The 15,978-nt window shown below is 45.0% G+C and overlaps 2 protein-coding genes across 5 annotated transcripts; one reads left to right on the forward strand and one right to left on the reverse strand.

Moving 5' to 3' along the window:
- The first annotated feature begins 1,045 nt into the window (after positions 1-1,045).
- On the forward strand, positions 1,046-1,368 carry LOC133070727 (large ribosomal subunit protein eL43-like). Its single transcript, XM_061163123.1, has one exon. It carries the CDS (start codon positions 1,060-1,062, stop codon positions 1,336-1,338), a length of 279 nt encoding a protein of 92 aa, XP_061019106.1. The 5' UTR covers positions 1,046-1,059; the 3' UTR covers positions 1,339-1,368.
- A 1,178-nt stretch (positions 1,369-2,546) lies between these two features.
- MORN4 (MORN repeat containing 4) lies at positions 2,547-15,384 on the reverse strand. Of its 4 annotated transcripts, XM_061162315.1 has the most exons (6): positions 15,219-15,353; positions 7,689-7,727; positions 7,402-7,494; positions 4,621-4,735; positions 4,090-4,199; positions 2,547-3,861 (listed from the first exon to the last, which is right to left on the reverse strand). In XM_061162315.1, exons 3-6 carry the CDS (start codon positions 7,466-7,468, stop codon positions 3,713-3,715), a joined length of 441 nt encoding a protein of 146 aa, XP_061018298.1. In that variant the 5' UTR covers positions 7,469-7,494; positions 7,689-7,727; positions 15,219-15,353; the 3' UTR covers positions 2,547-3,712. The 4 variants fall into 4 exon arrangements, with proteins under 4 accessions (XP_061018298.1, XP_061018295.1, XP_061018297.1 ...); XM_061162312.1 differs by lacking the exon at positions 7,689-7,727 and having other exon boundaries at positions 15,251-15,384; XM_061162314.1 differs by lacking the exon at positions 7,689-7,727 and having other exon boundaries at positions 15,279-15,361.
- Between the last annotated feature and the right edge of the window lie 594 nt (positions 15,385-15,978).

The raw sequence follows: 15,978 nt of genomic DNA on the forward strand, positions 1-15,978 counted from the left end.
CTCTTCCCGGTGCAGTGCGCCTTCTCCCCTCCGTGGTCCCAGCCTCAGTTTCCGCGTGCCAGTCGGGTGCGTGCGCCTTGTGTTTAGCCACGACCCTCCCTGCGGATGTTGATCATCCAGAATCTCAGGAAGTCTTTGGTTAGAAACTGGGAGGCTGTTTGCCGTTTGGTAGGGGGTGCCGCGTTTGCCCCTTTCCCCTCCCCCCTGCCTCCTGCCTCTGGTGGGGGATGCGCCGGCTAGCTCTTCTCTGGACTTGCTCAGTCCCTTTGTTCTGCCAACAGCTGGCAGTGTGTTCGGGCCGGTTAATTTTCTCTCTCTTGCTTGCTATGCCACAGTTTAAGTTGCTATCTCAAGTTAGCTCCCTCCGATTGCCCTCAGGGCATTCGGGCCTGGTCCTTACCCTAAGCAACGCCGCCCGCTCCTCTCCGTTCTGCCCCCGCTTGTGGTGGCGGATGCGGGCGTCTGGGGTACTTTTCTGCTGGGAGTTGCTTTTAGGCATGTAATCTGTGGGTTTTATTTATTTTTCCTCCCAGTTAGGTTGCCCTCCAAGATTCGAAAACTTCCCCCAGACCCGCCAGTGAGAGGGTTTCCTGGTGTTTAGAAACTTCCTCTATTACGACTCCCTTCCCGGGACGGGTCTCCATCCCTAACTCTTTTGTCTCTCTTTTTATCTTTTATATTTTGTCCTACCTCCTTTCGAAGATGATGGGCTGCTTTCCTGGGCACCTGTCTTCTGCTAGCAGTCAGAAGTTGTTTTGTGAAGTTTTCTCAGTGTTCAAATGTTCTTTCGTTGAATTTGTAGGGGAGAAAGTGGTCTCCCCGTCCTATTCCTCTGCCATCTTAGCTCCTCCCCTGTTATTGCAATAAAGTTTAATAAGTTAAATTGGCATGACTATGTACAGACTAACACTCCACTGTTACACAGATCTTAGGTTTCCTGCTCAGATATCAAGACCTTCCTAGAGGCAATTTAGCTCCAAATGTCTGCTTTTTCCCAGCTCTGAGAGAGGCTTTAAGAATACTGAACACCTCTTGGGCTCGGATCTAGGTTGCGTTAACATGGCGAAACGCACCAAGAAGGTCGGAATCGTGGGCAAATACGTGACCCGTTATGGTGCCTCCCTCAGGAAAATGGTGAAGAAAATTGAAATCAGCCAGCACGCCAAGTATACCTGCTCTTTCTGTGGCAAAACCAAGATGAAGAGAAGAGCTGTGGGCATTTGGCACTCTGGTTCCTGCATGAAAACAGTAGCTGGTGGTGCCTGGACCTACAACACCACTTCTGCTGTCACAGTAAAGTCTGCCATCAGAAGACTGAAGGAATTGAAGGACCAGTAGAAGCACCGCCATTTGATAATGTTGCTAGCCTATAATAAATGGGTTAATTTATGTAACAAAAAAAAAAAAAAAGAATACTGAACAAACATAAGCATTCGATTATTGGTGTCCTAGGGAAAAAGCTTGTTGAAGTTTTCCATGGGAGAGGTAAGAGGCAAAACATTTCAAGTGAGATATTTAGAAACACCTAGCATATTAAATTAAAAGGCTGCTTTTATGGAGAAGGAAATGGCAACCCACTCCAGTACTCTTGCCTGGAAAATCCCATGGATGGAGAAGCCTGATGGGCTACAGTTTATGGGGTCACAAAGACATGACTGAGTGACTTCACTTTCACTTTTCTCTGAAATGTTTAACCTTATTCAGTGATAATCTGACTAGTGGCAGGAAACCTGAGATGAATTTTTTAAAAAACCACTCTGGTTAAAAAGAAAGGTAAATGAATCCTTGTTTAGGGCAAGGACTACAGGACAGAATATAAAGGGTATCAGTCTTCAACGGAAACTGGGCATCTGGCTGACACTTAGAAGCTTGGGGCTTGGCATCTGGGCTCTTCTCATAGTTGACTTCTAGAGGATCTGGACTGAGGAGAATCAGGTTCAGGAACCGGGCAAAAAGTTAGGGCTAGGGAGACAGGCTGGTGCACTGGTGAAGAGCTCAGCCTCTGGGCTTAAACTGACTGAGCTTAAGTTCTTGGATCTGTAGATGCCTTAGTGTCAGCAGGATCCTGGAAGACTACGTAAATACCCTGAACCTCATCGGTGATAGCAGGATAATGATGATACCTTCCTCTCAGGACTTATAAGATCGTGCATGTGAAAGGGTTGGCGTGGCAGTTGATTGTGCAAAGAGTTGCCCGAGATAACCAGCAGGTGGGACAATAACCTGTCTCAGGACTTGGGCACCCTGATGTTCAAGATGAGTACAGTGGGGAAAGTGCTTTGGAGCCAAAAAGTCCCAGATACAAATCCTACCTAGCTCTGCCACTCACTAGTTAGGGCAACCTCAGCCTGTCTGCTGTTGTTTGTTTGTTTGTGTTTTCTTTTTTTAAATTCTGCCTGTACCTACCTTGCAGAATTAGATGCTATTTCATAGTAAAGTGTGCAACCCTCAGTTTTCAACCCTCATCTATGACTAACTTTTAGAAACAGCAAATGGGCCAATATCCATGCAGATGTAGAGCAAGAGAGTCAGGAAAACCAAGTACAGGCAGTTCTGGTGATTTGTTTATTCCTCATATACTTGTTTCCACAGTATAATGCAGAGAATAAATAGAGGCACACAACTATCACTTCCACCACAATCTGCTGTTGAGGAGACATTCAGTGTGAGGATAAGGGGCTGGGGATGGGGTGGGGCATTTTGGGATCCCAGGGTAACTGGAGGCCTCTGTGATGAATTGTGCAGGAGTCCAATCAATCCAGATCTGATCCCTAGGCCTGATGGCCAAGGCTCATGGTGGAAAAGTTACTGTGAACCAAATGATCTTTGAGTTCATTGCCTTCCCAAGATGGGTCAAATTCTAACTGAACCCCAAGGGGTTGAGGTGGGTCTGACCCACTGGTCCACTGGGAAGGAGCTGTGTCAGCCCAAGCCATCCTTGAGGATTCAGTTCACTCCATGACAAGGCCTGATGCGACCCAGAGATGTCTGCCCTTGACCTGGAGTAAGTAATAATTACAAGCTATAAGATGACTGTTTACATCAGTTTCTTTCTGACTAAAAGGATCCTTTCCCATGGCGAAGGAAGGAGCAAGGGGCACAGATTACCTGCTGGAACTCAGGGTAGGAAGATAGCTTGTAAGGTCAAGGGAGAGGAAAACAGTACTTCACTGAAACCTTCACAGGGGCAACAGGCAGACACAGGACCAGGCTGGTCAGGCAAAGCGGAAGGCCCGGGGCCATGATGCCCACCAGGAATGCAGGACAACATACAGAAAAGCTCTGGTCTTGACTTTCACGGGACTGCTATACTGTCGAGGCCACCCCTATTGTTTTCCTCATTTCTCACAGAGCACTGAGCACTTGGCCCTCATCTGGGGCTGGGATCACCTGCACCAAACAGAGGCAGAAGGAAGAGATTCTGCATCACTTGGCAGAAAATTAAGTAGAAAGGTGGCAGCCGGTCTGCACCAGGTGATCGACGGTGTTAGGGACAGAGTACCAATGAGCAAGAGAAGGGAAGGACACGCTGGGTGACCACTGCTGCAGTGGCCTAAGCCTCAGACCGTCTGTGACCAAAGCCCTGCCTTGCAGGTGACAGGCCCCTCCCGGGGCTTCTGCTCCACGGTCATTTTTGTCTCCTCTCACGTTGGGTTCATTTTTCCACCCTGAGCGGGTGGCGGGCATTGCTGTCAGCCGGGCACAGCCCCCGTCAGGCAGTGAGGCTCCGGGCTGACTTGGAGGCGCTCTGGGCCCGCTGGACCACTGCCGAGCACTTCTCACGCCGCAAAAGCTTGTTGTTCTCGAACAGACCTTCATTGCGGGGTATTCCATGAGAACCATCAGGGAAAGTCAGCAGGCCTTTGAGGGGGACAGAGAAAATAAAGGTGTGACGGTGGCATTTGTGGCTCGGAGGCCAGCTTGCTATGTTGAAGCCGAGGGGGAGAAAATTTGCAGCTCTTGGGTGCTGAGTCCAGGGACCCACCTTTCTGTATTGCTGGGTGTCCACAGAAGGATTAAAGCTGCAAAGGTGTCCTGCCACCCATTTACACTCGCCTTAGTCACCTGTCCTGCTGGTTGGCAACTTACCCAAACCATCCACTCTGCCGTTTTTAAATTCTCCCTCAAAGGTCATGTTGTCATGTCGAATGAAGACTCCGACGCCGTTGAACTTGCCCTGGGCAAACTCCCCCTCATACCTGGGGAAACGCGAGATGTCAGCCTTCAGGATAACTGAGTCAGGCAGCTACTAACACCTAACATGTGGTTTATTAACGCTAAGGAGCAAAGCTGATTCCACTCTTCCAGAGCTCCCCGCACCCCACTCCCCCTACCTCACCCAGCAGAGAGGAGTCACACAGCCCAAATGATATGAGGCTCTAATCTCAAGGAAACAACCAAAGAACACAGTGGTGGGCTGAGAGGTCACTGACCTCCTTGCCACCTCAAATTTTAGATGTATTTATAAAGTAACCAAGAAAAGAACAAATGCTACTCCTTGCCTGTTTTCAGAGAGTCAGGGACAAGCTCAGATTTGACCAGGTGTTTCTCACTATCATTTTTAGACCAGAGCTTCCCTTCCCTAGTCTAAGGTTGGGAAAAGAATGACCGGGTACCCACCTTGAGCCATCCGAGAAGGTCAGTACCCCGAAGCCATTAAAGAGCCCATTCTCAAAATGGCCCAGGTAGGTGCCACCATCTGCAAACATCAGTTGACCAAAACCATGTCTGCGGCCTGAGCAAAGAGAAGACAGGCTGGTCAGGTTGGGATGGGGCAGCTTCAGGGTCCTCTGTCACTGAATAACATCCTTTGCCTTGCATCACCCCACCCACAAAGGAAAGAATCTCTTTCCTAACAGTGACATTAGCAGGGCAGAGAACCATTGCCTAGAGTAATAACTTGGCTCCAAGGACTGTTGCAGTGAAAAGGAAAAAAAGCAGTGAGTTTTTCTTTCCCTTTCCTGAGATCAAAGAAGATAAAGAGAACAGTGAACAGGCCTGAACATTCCCAGTTTTTACTTTAACTCTTCCTAGTCTGTAATCTGTAACTGAAATTGCTTTTCTGCCCCCTAACTCTGCATGAGCTACATTTTGCACCTATTATCCTTTGCATGCATGTGGGCTAAGTCACCTCAGTTGTGTCTGACTCTTTGTGACCCTACGGACTATAGCCCGCCAGGTTCCTCTGTCCATGGGATTCTCCAGGCAAGAATACTGGAGTGGGTTGCCTTGCCCTCCTCCAGAGGATTTAACCCATGTCTCTCATGTCTCCTGCACTGGCAGGCAGGTTCTTTATCACTAGCACCACCTGGGAAGCCCTTGACTCTGTGCTACTTATATCCTGTATCTGGTGCTTACCTTTATAGCACTCTCTCTGCAAACCTCTTGTAGTTTTTCTCTTTTTACATATCAGAAAGAAGGGGCAGGGCCACAGGACTGCCAGACTCAATTACTGGGATACTGACGCCAGCCTTGCAGTGAAACAATGCAAGAGGAAGAAGAATACAAGATTCTTACACCTTCGCTCCTCATCACAGACCCCTGACTGCAAGCCCTCATCTTATATAAGCCCATAGACTCCTCATGAAACAGAGGGGGCACAGTTCTTGAGGCATGAGCCTACCGTGTTTCCCTCTCTGCCTGCTGAGAATTAAAGCCACCCTTCTATTTCCTCCAAACTCTGTCTCCACATTTTTTTATTTGGATTTGATGGGCAGAGAAAGCCAAGATTTTGGCCAGCAACAGCCATCAGATTTGGAGCAGATCTAAGTATGAAGGTAAGAGAGCACTTAAAAATCATAATAGCTAAAAAAAAAAATTTTTTTTTTAAATAAAAATCACAATAGCTAATGTTTTCAGGGCCTTCACTATGTGCCAGGGACTCTTTCAAACACTTTGTATTTACCATCTAATTTGATCGTCACAACAACCTTAGGAGGCACAATACTATTATTATTTCCACTGTTTTTTTTTTTTTTTGCCACAACATGCAGCATATAGGATCTTAGCTCCCTGACCAGGGATCAAACCCATGTCCCCTGCAATGGAAGTGCAGAGTCTCTACTACTGAACTGCCAGGGAAAACCCCTATTGTTCCCATTAACAGATGCAGAAACCGAGGCAAGGAGAAGCTAAAAAAAAGGTACTCAAGATCACAGAACAACCAAGAGGCAGAGCTAGACAGCAAACGCAGTCAGTACCTTGACTCGGGAGCCCTCAACACTTAACTACCTTGCCAGTCTAAGAAAAAGTACCCTCTGAGACTATGAAGCGGCGGGGCAAACCTAACAGCCTGACTGGCAAGACTAGTTTGAGCTCTGCTCCATCAATACGGCTGTGCCTACCCACTGGACTGACCAGAGAACAGAGTAAGATACTGGAGAAACAGCAATGCCTTTCAGGGTACCAGGGAGTTCTTTTGGTGGATAGAGACTGCCCAGCAGAGCCTCAGGAAGACTCTCCTCGAAAAGGTCACATTGAAGGGGAGAGCAGTTTGGGAGGCAGGAGAAAAGGCTGGGATGTATGGAGGTAAGGTCACATCCCATATGCACAATTTCTCCTTTCAAATCTCAACAATTCATCAGCTACAGGAATCTACCATGAAAAAAATGAGGTGTCTGGAAATGGTGTGAACTGCTCTTCGTTGGCACAACTATAAAGAGTCTAGTCTCCTCAGGGCAGTTCCTGGCTTGCTAGGATTGGACCCATGAGACTTTTAAGTGGCCAGACTGTTTTCAAGCTGAACATCATTAACCTGCTTCCTGTATAGTCTCAGGCTCTGAGGAATTCTGCCATGCCTATGAATAGATACTTCCAAGTGTAATGAGCTGTCACAGGAAACTCAAGGCCATGGATGTCATCTTCTCTTGAGTGTCTGCCCTAATTTCCTCCTTAACTTCTTAAGATTCCCTAGAATCAAGTCATTGCAATGAATTTATATCTTCTAATTTATAGGCACTAAAAATCATTCATTTTGCTCTGCTGAGTACATTAGCGTTTATAAAAACAATTCCCAAATAATACCATGAAAAGAGAAAAAGAGTGCTGGGGGGGATCCCCGGTGGTCCAGTGCTTAGGATCCAGTGCTTTCACCGCTGAGGGCCCAGGTTCCATCCCTAGTCAGGGAACTAAGATTCTGCAAACCATGAGGCATGGCAAAAAATAATAAATGAGTGTTTTAGCAGTGGGAACATTTAACTTATTTTTGGAGGTTGGCATAATAGTAGCATTTTCCAATTCTTTTATTTATAATCCTAAAATTGAATAAAGGAAAGGCACTATTTGGATTAAATCCTGGATATAGAAATAAAGTCTCATAAAGCTTGCTTATATGTCCTGATGTATTTCTCCTTCAGCCAAATGCAGGGTTCATCACTGGATGTCCCCCATGGGTCCTCTCACCCTCCTTCCACTCGCCACGATACTCCTCTCCACTGGAGTAAGTGAAGGAACCTTTTGTCAGGGTCATGGTGACAGCTCACAGAAGGGTGAAATCTGCAAGAAACAATAGAGAGAACCAGTGTCATAGAATGGCTGGAGGAAAGGCCTGGAGAGCAATTTTACAGATATCTTCTAAAGGCTACCAGCCTGGTAAGCATGAACTACCTTGAGTACATTTAACAAAAATCCCCACCCCAACCACCACCACCACCATCACCACCTCTGCCCAAACAGTCTTATCCTCTTACTTGTCTCAAAAGTTTCAGCCAGTTCTAATTTTCCAAGACCTGGGATGGAAATTTAGGATTAATCTTTAAGCATTTGCTTGATACCTACTATGTGCCTAGTCAATGCATAGAATATAGTCTTGTCCCTTGATGAGTTTGTAGTCTAGCTGATAAAAGTAACAATTGAAACACTGAATAATATGAGAGATAATATAATTAAATATCAAACTGGATGGCAGAGATTACAAAGACAAGGGATTGGCAGAATTTAAAACAAGCAGTGAAGAACGCAAAGGGCAATTCCAGACTCAAAAAACACGGGGATGAAAGCACCAAGAGCAACATAAACATGACATGTGCAGTGGGAAATAAGAAGCCGGGTCTTGAAGGTTTATTTACAGAGTAATGGGAAGTAGGGCCTCTCTGGTGGCATAGATGGTAAAGCATCCGCCTGCAATGCGGAAGACCGGGGTTCGATCCCTGGGTCGGGAAGATCCCCTAGATAAGGAAATGGCAACCCACCCCAGTACTCTTGCCTGGAAAATTCCATGGACGGAGGAGCCTGGTAGGCTACAATCCATGGGGTTGCAAAGAGTCGGACACAACTGAGCAATTTCACCTTCAATGGGAAGTAAATTCATTTATGTACACCCAGCCTAAATCTTAAATCTGAAAAGAATCCAAACCCCCTCATTTTGGAGGGAAAATCATTTGGAGAAAACAGAAGCCCAAAGAGGTTAAGAACTAGTTTAGTGAGCAATGATGATGATGGTGCCCGTGCCTCCCCGACTGCCACTGGTTCTTTTCCCCCTGGACCATGTCTCTGCTTTTAGGGTCAGGCCAGCTTAGTGAGACCTTCGGAAGCTAGGCAGAAGAGTTGATGGCTGATAAGATAGGGGAAAAGAAGAAACCTCTGCGGGTTACAACACAAACTATGAAAGCAGAGTCTATGGAAAATGAATGTGGCAGAAGGAAGCAGGATGGGTTGGAACAGCAAAAACCTACAGCCAGAAAAGCTACAAGAGATGTGATCCTTTCAGTTCAGTTCAGTCACTCAGTCGTGTCCAACTCTTTGCGACCCCATGGATCACAGCACGCCAGGCCTCCCTGTCCATAGTCAACTGTAAAAATGCACATGACATATTCTCCCTCCATCCATGTCTTTGTAACGTGACATGGCAGATCCTCCACTAAGAGGCAGGTTATTTATTTCTCTGCCCATTGGATCTTGGGTGGGTTATCTGACTTGCGGACTGCAGGTGCCTGGGTGAGCTCAGGCAGGACTGGAAGAGCTGCCCTCCTGAGCTCAACCCCGAATTACTCACCCACAGAATCACAGACTAAAGAAATGGTTGTTTTAGCCACTATAATTTGGGGATGCTGTGTAATAACACACCTAGCAAAAGCTAACTGATATGCCCAGGTTTGAGCTCCTAAGGCCTGAACTAGGGAGACAACAGGATAAAGTGAAAGTGAAAGTGAAAGTCCCTCAGTTGTGTCTGACTCTTTGCGACCCTATAGACTATACAATCCATCGAATTCTCCAGGCCAGAATCCTGGAGTGGGTAGCCGTTCCCTTCTCCAGGGGTTCTTTCCAACCCAGGTATCAAACCCAGGTCTCCTGCATTGCAGGCGGATTCTTTACCAGCTGAGCCACAAGGGAAGCCCAGGGTAATGGGAGCAGGAATGATTATTAGATATGTTACAGAATAAATGAAAACAACCGATAATATTTGGAGACCGACTAGGTATAGCTTCATATGAGTGGTAAAACAATGTTTATCTTCAAGGGTATTCTATAAGAAGGGGTTAAGATACTCAAAACATAATTAAATATAAACAGAGATAAACAGAATAATTTGATGTATTTTTTAACATACGATCCCTATTTCTCTTTCTGTCTTTCTCTTTCTCTTCTTCCTATGCCCTCTCCTCTGGCAACTATCTATTTGTTCTCTGTAACTTTCTGTTTTGTTATGTTCATTCATCTATTTTTGTTTTATAAATTCCATGTATAAGTGAAATCATATGGCATTTGTCTTTATCTGAGTTATTTCATTTTAGCATAATACCCTCTAGAGGTCCATCCATATTGTCACAAATGGCAAGATTTCATTTTTTATTATGGCTCAGTAGTATTCTACCATATATATACATATACATTAATATACACCACATCTTCTTTACCCATTCATCTATTGATGGGCACTTAAATTGTGTCCATATTTTGGCATGCTGCAATGAACATAGGGGTGCATATCATTTCCAATTAGTGTTTTCATTTTCTTCAGATAAATACCCAGGAGTGGTAGTACTGGATCATATGGTAGCTCTGTTTTTAATTTTTTGAGGAACTACCATACTGTTTTCCATAGTGGCTGTACCAATTTACACTCCCATCAATAGTACACAAGGTTTCCCTTTTCTCACATCCTTGCCAACACCTATAATTTGTTGTCTTTTTGATAACAGTCATTCTAACAGGTGTGAAGTAATAGCTCACTGTGGGTTTTTAGAAATATTTTTAAATTTTAAATTTATTTATGGCAGTGCTGGGGCTTAATTGCTGCGCACAGGCTTTTGCTGGTTGCAGCTAGCTGGGGCTACCCCGTGGTTGTGGTGCACAGACTTCTCATTGCAGTGGCTTCTCTTGTAGCAGAGCACAGGCTCTAGAGTGTGTGGGCTTCGGTAGTTGTGGTCCATGGCCTTAGATGCCCCTCAACATGTGGCATCTTCCTAGACCAGGGATCAAACCTATGTCCCCAGCACTGGCAGGCAGATTCTTAACCACTGGGCCACCAAGCAAGTCTTCTCATTGTGGTTTTGATTTGCATTTCCTTGATGGTCAGTGATGTTGGCCATCCGTACATCTTCTTTGGAAAAATATCTATTCAGGTTCTCTGCTCATTTTTCAATCAGGCTGTCTGCTTTTTTGATATTGAGTTCTTTATGAGTTCTTTGTATGTTTTGGATATTAACACCTTATCAAATACATTGTTTGCAAATATCTTCTCCTATTTAGTAGGTGGCTTTTTCATTTTGTTGATAGGTTCCTTCACTGTGCAAAAGCTTTTTAGTTTAAGTCCCATTTGTTAATTTTTGCTTTTGTTTCTCTTGCCTGAGGAAACATATCCAAAAAATATTGCGAAGAGTGATGTCAAAGAGCATGCTGTCTATTTTTTCTTCTAGGAGTCTTGTGGTGTCACAACTTACATTTAAGTCTTTACTCCATTTTGAGGGCTTGTTCATTTGTACATGATGTGACAGAGTAGTCCAATTTGATTCCTTTGCATGCAGCTGCCCAGTATTCCCAACACAATTTACTGAAGAGGCTATCTTTTCTCCATTGTATATTCTTGCCTCTTTTGTGGTAGACTAGTTGCCCATTTAACTGTGGGTTCATTTTTCTGCTCTCTATTCTACATGTGTGTGCCTGTTTTTGTGCCCATATGTACTATTTTGATCACTCTAGCTTTGTAGTATAGTTTGAAATCAGGACGCATGATACTTTCAGCTTTGTTGTCTTTCTTAAGATTACTTTGGCCATTCAGGATCTTTTGTGTTCCTGACAAATTCAAATAACATTTTGGAAAAAGAATCAACAATTTTGACTAATGAGGTAAGTACTGAGTAGAGGAAAAGTAAATTAAAGCCACTCATCTGTTCTTTATCAGTGCCATATGGGATATTCTAATTTTGGCCTATGTCGTAATGATTTTGATACAGATGTTAAAAGCCCCTAAGTGATCTGATGTGAAGACAGCCTGTCCTGAACAGAGCAGAAGCCCTGTGCTCTTACCCAAATACACAGGGATATTAATTTCTACCTCTATAATGAAGGCCAGCTTTGTGGAAGTTCTTTAGGTGATGTTTAGAGGCTTCCCGGGTGGCGGAGACCATAAAGAATCTGCCTGCAATGCAGAAGACCCACGTTCGATCCCTGGGTTGGGAAGATCCCCTGGAGGAGGGCATGGCAGCCCACTCCAGTATTCTTGCCTGGAGAATCCCATGGACAGAGGAGCCTGGTGGGCCACAGTCCATGGGGTAGCAAAAAGTTGGACATGACTGAGTGACTTTCACTTCACTGCAGAGTCATTCCCATAGGTCCACCAGAGATTTTTGCCAATTTTCCAGTTACTCAGGAGCTCCATATCCAGGGTCCCTTAAATAGTAGAAGATATCCCAAGACAAGGATCATTTTCTTGTCTTAATGCCCCTCAGTACCTCTAGGGGGCTATTTCTCAGTGAGGTGATGATGGCCTCTGGCATGCCATCTCTGTCGAATCAACGTTCCAGAAGGTCAGCATCTAATTTCAGGCTCACAAGCTTCTTATAATCAACCCAGCACCAGAGTATGCCTGGGGTAGAGGTCAACATGACTCCATGGCAAATACAACATTAATGAGAAGAAGAGAAGCAGTTTGCCATCAAGACTAAAGAGGAAAAAAACTCTTTCCAGTCCAGACAGACATTTTGACAGCTAGAGGCTACCATTGGCTCTTCCCAGAAATAATTACATCAGAGAACTAAAAGTGTCAGCTATGATATAAATCTGAACTACTTCATTCCTTCAAAACAAATCAGAATATGAATGGTTGCATCTTCTATTAAATATTGAAACTAAACAACTGTTCTGATACATAAACACAAAATCATTATTTCCACAGGAAGATGATGTTAAGGACATTCCCTTTAAATGTTTAGAAGCAGCTAATTTGTCTTCACAGTTTTGGAAGGAGTTATTGCAGTGCACGTTGAGGAATCAGACTGATGACACAGGGGCCCAGTCTCTTGTATGTTTACTTTTTCTTGTATGAAATTTCCAAACAGTGGCATCCTACCAGTAGAAGGAACCTGAAAGGGAACAGTGCTTCTCTAGAATTTCATGATTATCTAGGGACCAAGTACTAGCCAGCCCCTCCAATTGTAAACCTAGCCACTCTTTCATTATGCTGTTAGCTTTTGGGCAATATATCCTAAACATTTCAAAGAAGCCAAAGAAATGAAATAGAGTGGACTGTATTTTCCGAAGATATTTGCGACCATATTTCCTGTCTTACATGTTCTTCTACAATTTGACCTTGCCACTGTCCCATCAAAAACTTGTGTCTAACTCCTCACCTATGAACCTGGCCAGGCTTATGAGTGCTTCAACCGATAGAAGGTGATGGAAGTGGTGGTGTGTTCTGAGGTTAGATCATAAAAGGTGGTGCAGTTTCCATCTTGCTCACTGGTAAACTTGAGCTCGGAGATCTGAGACACTACATAAGTAGTTTGATTATCCTGAGGCTACCATGCTCAGAGGCTGGGCCACATATAAAGTCACATGCGTTGGTACTTTCAGTTAGCAGTCCTCATCTCTGAACCACCCTAGCCTAGGCACCAGGAGTGAGTAAAGGAGCTTTCAGAATGATTCCAGCTCCCAGCCATTGAACCTGCATCTCAGCTGAAGTATCATGGAACAGAGTGAGGTCATTGCCATGATGCCCTCTCTGAATTCCTGACTCACAGGATCTGTGAGCACCATATGGCAGGGTTTAAGCAGCTAATTTTGGGGTAGCTGTTATATAGCAGTTGTAACTGAAACATCATCTCTCAACCTAACCCTGCCACCGTGCTTTTCCATTTGTTTTCAATGTAGTATGTTTGCAGGTACTACAAATTCCCATTCCTTTTTGTTCTAGGGAGATAGAGCAAACTTCAATAGTTGGTTGTCAAAATGATGTCAGTTCCCAAGAACACAATCAAAAGTGCTAATTAAAGGAACCAGATGTTCACTCCATTCCTCTCAGGTCATGGTTGAACACACTCGATTAGAAACTTCTACATGCGTGCAAATAATTGATATTGTCACTGCCTGAGACAGTGTCAGGATTTTCATTTATGACTTCTGTAATTAGCCATGCTAATTAATAGCTGTATAGCCACTGACCCAAAAAGGAACTTTATCAGTAATCATAGTTGAGACAAATCTAGTTTAATGAAGTATAGCCAGTGCTGATATAGACTAAAAAAAAACCCCAATACTTTAATAAGGGATGCAAATCAGTATTTGTATCAGCTATTCAAAAAATCTTTTTAAAGAGAATAGATGGCCTAGGAGTTTAGGCTTCAGATACATATGTGGAATCTAGCTAGAAAGTCAAGATGAGTCATCCTTCTTAACAGATGCCCACCCTTTCTCTCTTGATAGATAGGTTGCAAAGGATCAAACCAAACATTTATCTAAAAGAAAATGACTATTTTGTCCTCATAAACCAACACACTGTTAGGCTACACAAAACACTATATCCTCACTATCTTTATTTTCTCCTGCCCCAGACATTTCCAAATAGAACTAGAAGACAGGGATGAAAACTTTTGTTTCCATTTCATTTGTCTTTTTATAGAATTTCAGAAATCAAACGGATCAAAAATATTTATGCATCCACAGTAATCAACATATGTCCAAATCAAGAGGATTAAAAAAAAAAAACAACTAAAGGAGAGCAGATTTTCAGTTTAAGAATATTTTTTGAAGGCATCCACTTTAACTACCCACATATATTAATAAGTGTCACATGGTTCCCCTAAAGCCAACCTCCCCAGGGTATGACAGTCTTGTCAAAGTTCTTTGAGCTATAAAGAAAGCAGTTCTTATGCTTTTGGAATTCCAAAAAGAAGAAAATGAAGGCTTTGATGAACAAACATCAGGCTTGTAAGGGACTTAGAACAAAAAGTCAAATGTTCTTTTTAAAGTATTTTAAGTGAGCTTAAAATATTGTCTAAGTCTGTAAATCTCTTTCACTGTACCAATTCTTCCTTCCACAGGAAAAATAAACAAATGTATCACTATTAGATAAAGGTCTTATTTAGGAAGACTGTGAGACAGTTAAGATTGCAGAAAGTGGAAAGCAAATCCTGATACCAGAAAGAAGGTCAAAACAAAAAACCCAGAGGCCTTGGGGCAATGGGGACTGCCAGGATACTATTCTGGTCCATGAGAAAGTAAAATGCCTGGGCTGGGTTCTATTATAGCCGCGTGACTTCCGCTGGTACCTGAGCAGTTTGGAGATGCTAGACGTAGGAATGCCACCGTCAGCTAATTTAAGCATCCACTCTCCCAAGCCTCACTTGAGTGTGTGCGGGACGCCTCTCCACCAAAGTGTGACAGGCGAACCCTGAGCAAACAAAGTCCTAGACCGCAAGAAAGCAACTCTTCTCGTCGACCTCCCCATTTCTTCTCCCACCGGTCCTGGCCTTTCAGCACCGCTCCTTCCCTTCACCCAGGGTCAGCTCTTCCACGCGGGCGGGGTCTTCCGCTCACACAGGTTTGCCATCGCTCTTCACAAAGCCCCCACCCACCCCGCTCGCTATCCTGGGCGCCATGGGCTCCCTCGAGCCTCAGACCCCGCAGCAGAGACGGAAGCCCAGGTTCTGGGACCCCCGTGGGTGCTACCCCCCGGATGGACCCGCGCGTTCCCCAGCCCCTGTCATTTCGGGCTGGGCTCCCCAGTCCCTTTTTCCCGATCACACTCTCCCGGCCCCCTCCCACCCGTGCTGCCAGTCAACCTGGGCCGGGGCTTCAAGGATGATCGTCTCACCCCGACGCCGGGTTGCAGCGGCCCTGACCTCGGTTCCGCCGGCTCGCCCTTGCCACCTGCCTCTCCGCGGCTACCTCCAGTGCCTGCCCCACTGGACGCCGCCATCCCGCGTAGCCACACTGGGAACAATTCCCGCAGCCCATTGGCTGTTACCTAGGCAACCGGTAGCAACGCCACTCCCCATTGGGCCAGCCCCGGGCTCTTCGCCATCTTTGTGCGGGGCAGTGTCTCCGGCTCCCTGCGCTGAATACACGAAAGAAGGGTGGAGCTGAACTACCGTCACGTCTCAGCCACCCGGAGAACTCAGAACTCACCTACCAGGGGTAGCCTAGCTGACTAACCAAACCAAACCAAACCAAACCAAACCTGAGTCAGAGGCAGCAATGACCACCTACACCAGCGTCTTCTATCCTGCTCAGATCCCCACAGTTGTCAAAGGCACCCATGAGGAGCTAAAGGACAGAGGACTTTAGAGGTTGCGACTTTGTAAATTGTAAAGAGCAAGACAGGACAACTGCAGTTTCATAAGTATCCGCCCTGTGCTAGCATTGTGATATCAGGGCACTTTTGCATTCACTATACGAATTTGTGTTGTCGTTGGCATTACTCATACCATTTATATTTAAAATATAGTGTCAAAATTGGAACAAATCCTCCCAAATATCATGCACACCAGCCGACTTACCCATATTTATTTACTGAACAATGTGAAAGCTACATGATGCTAG

Source organism: Dama dama, chromosome 15 (genome assembly GCF_033118175.1).
Source record: "Dama dama isolate Ldn47 chromosome 15, ASM3311817v1, whole genome shotgun sequence".
In the NCBI taxonomy this organism is placed as follows: Eukaryota; Metazoa; Chordata; class Mammalia; order Artiodactyla; family Cervidae; genus Dama; species Dama dama.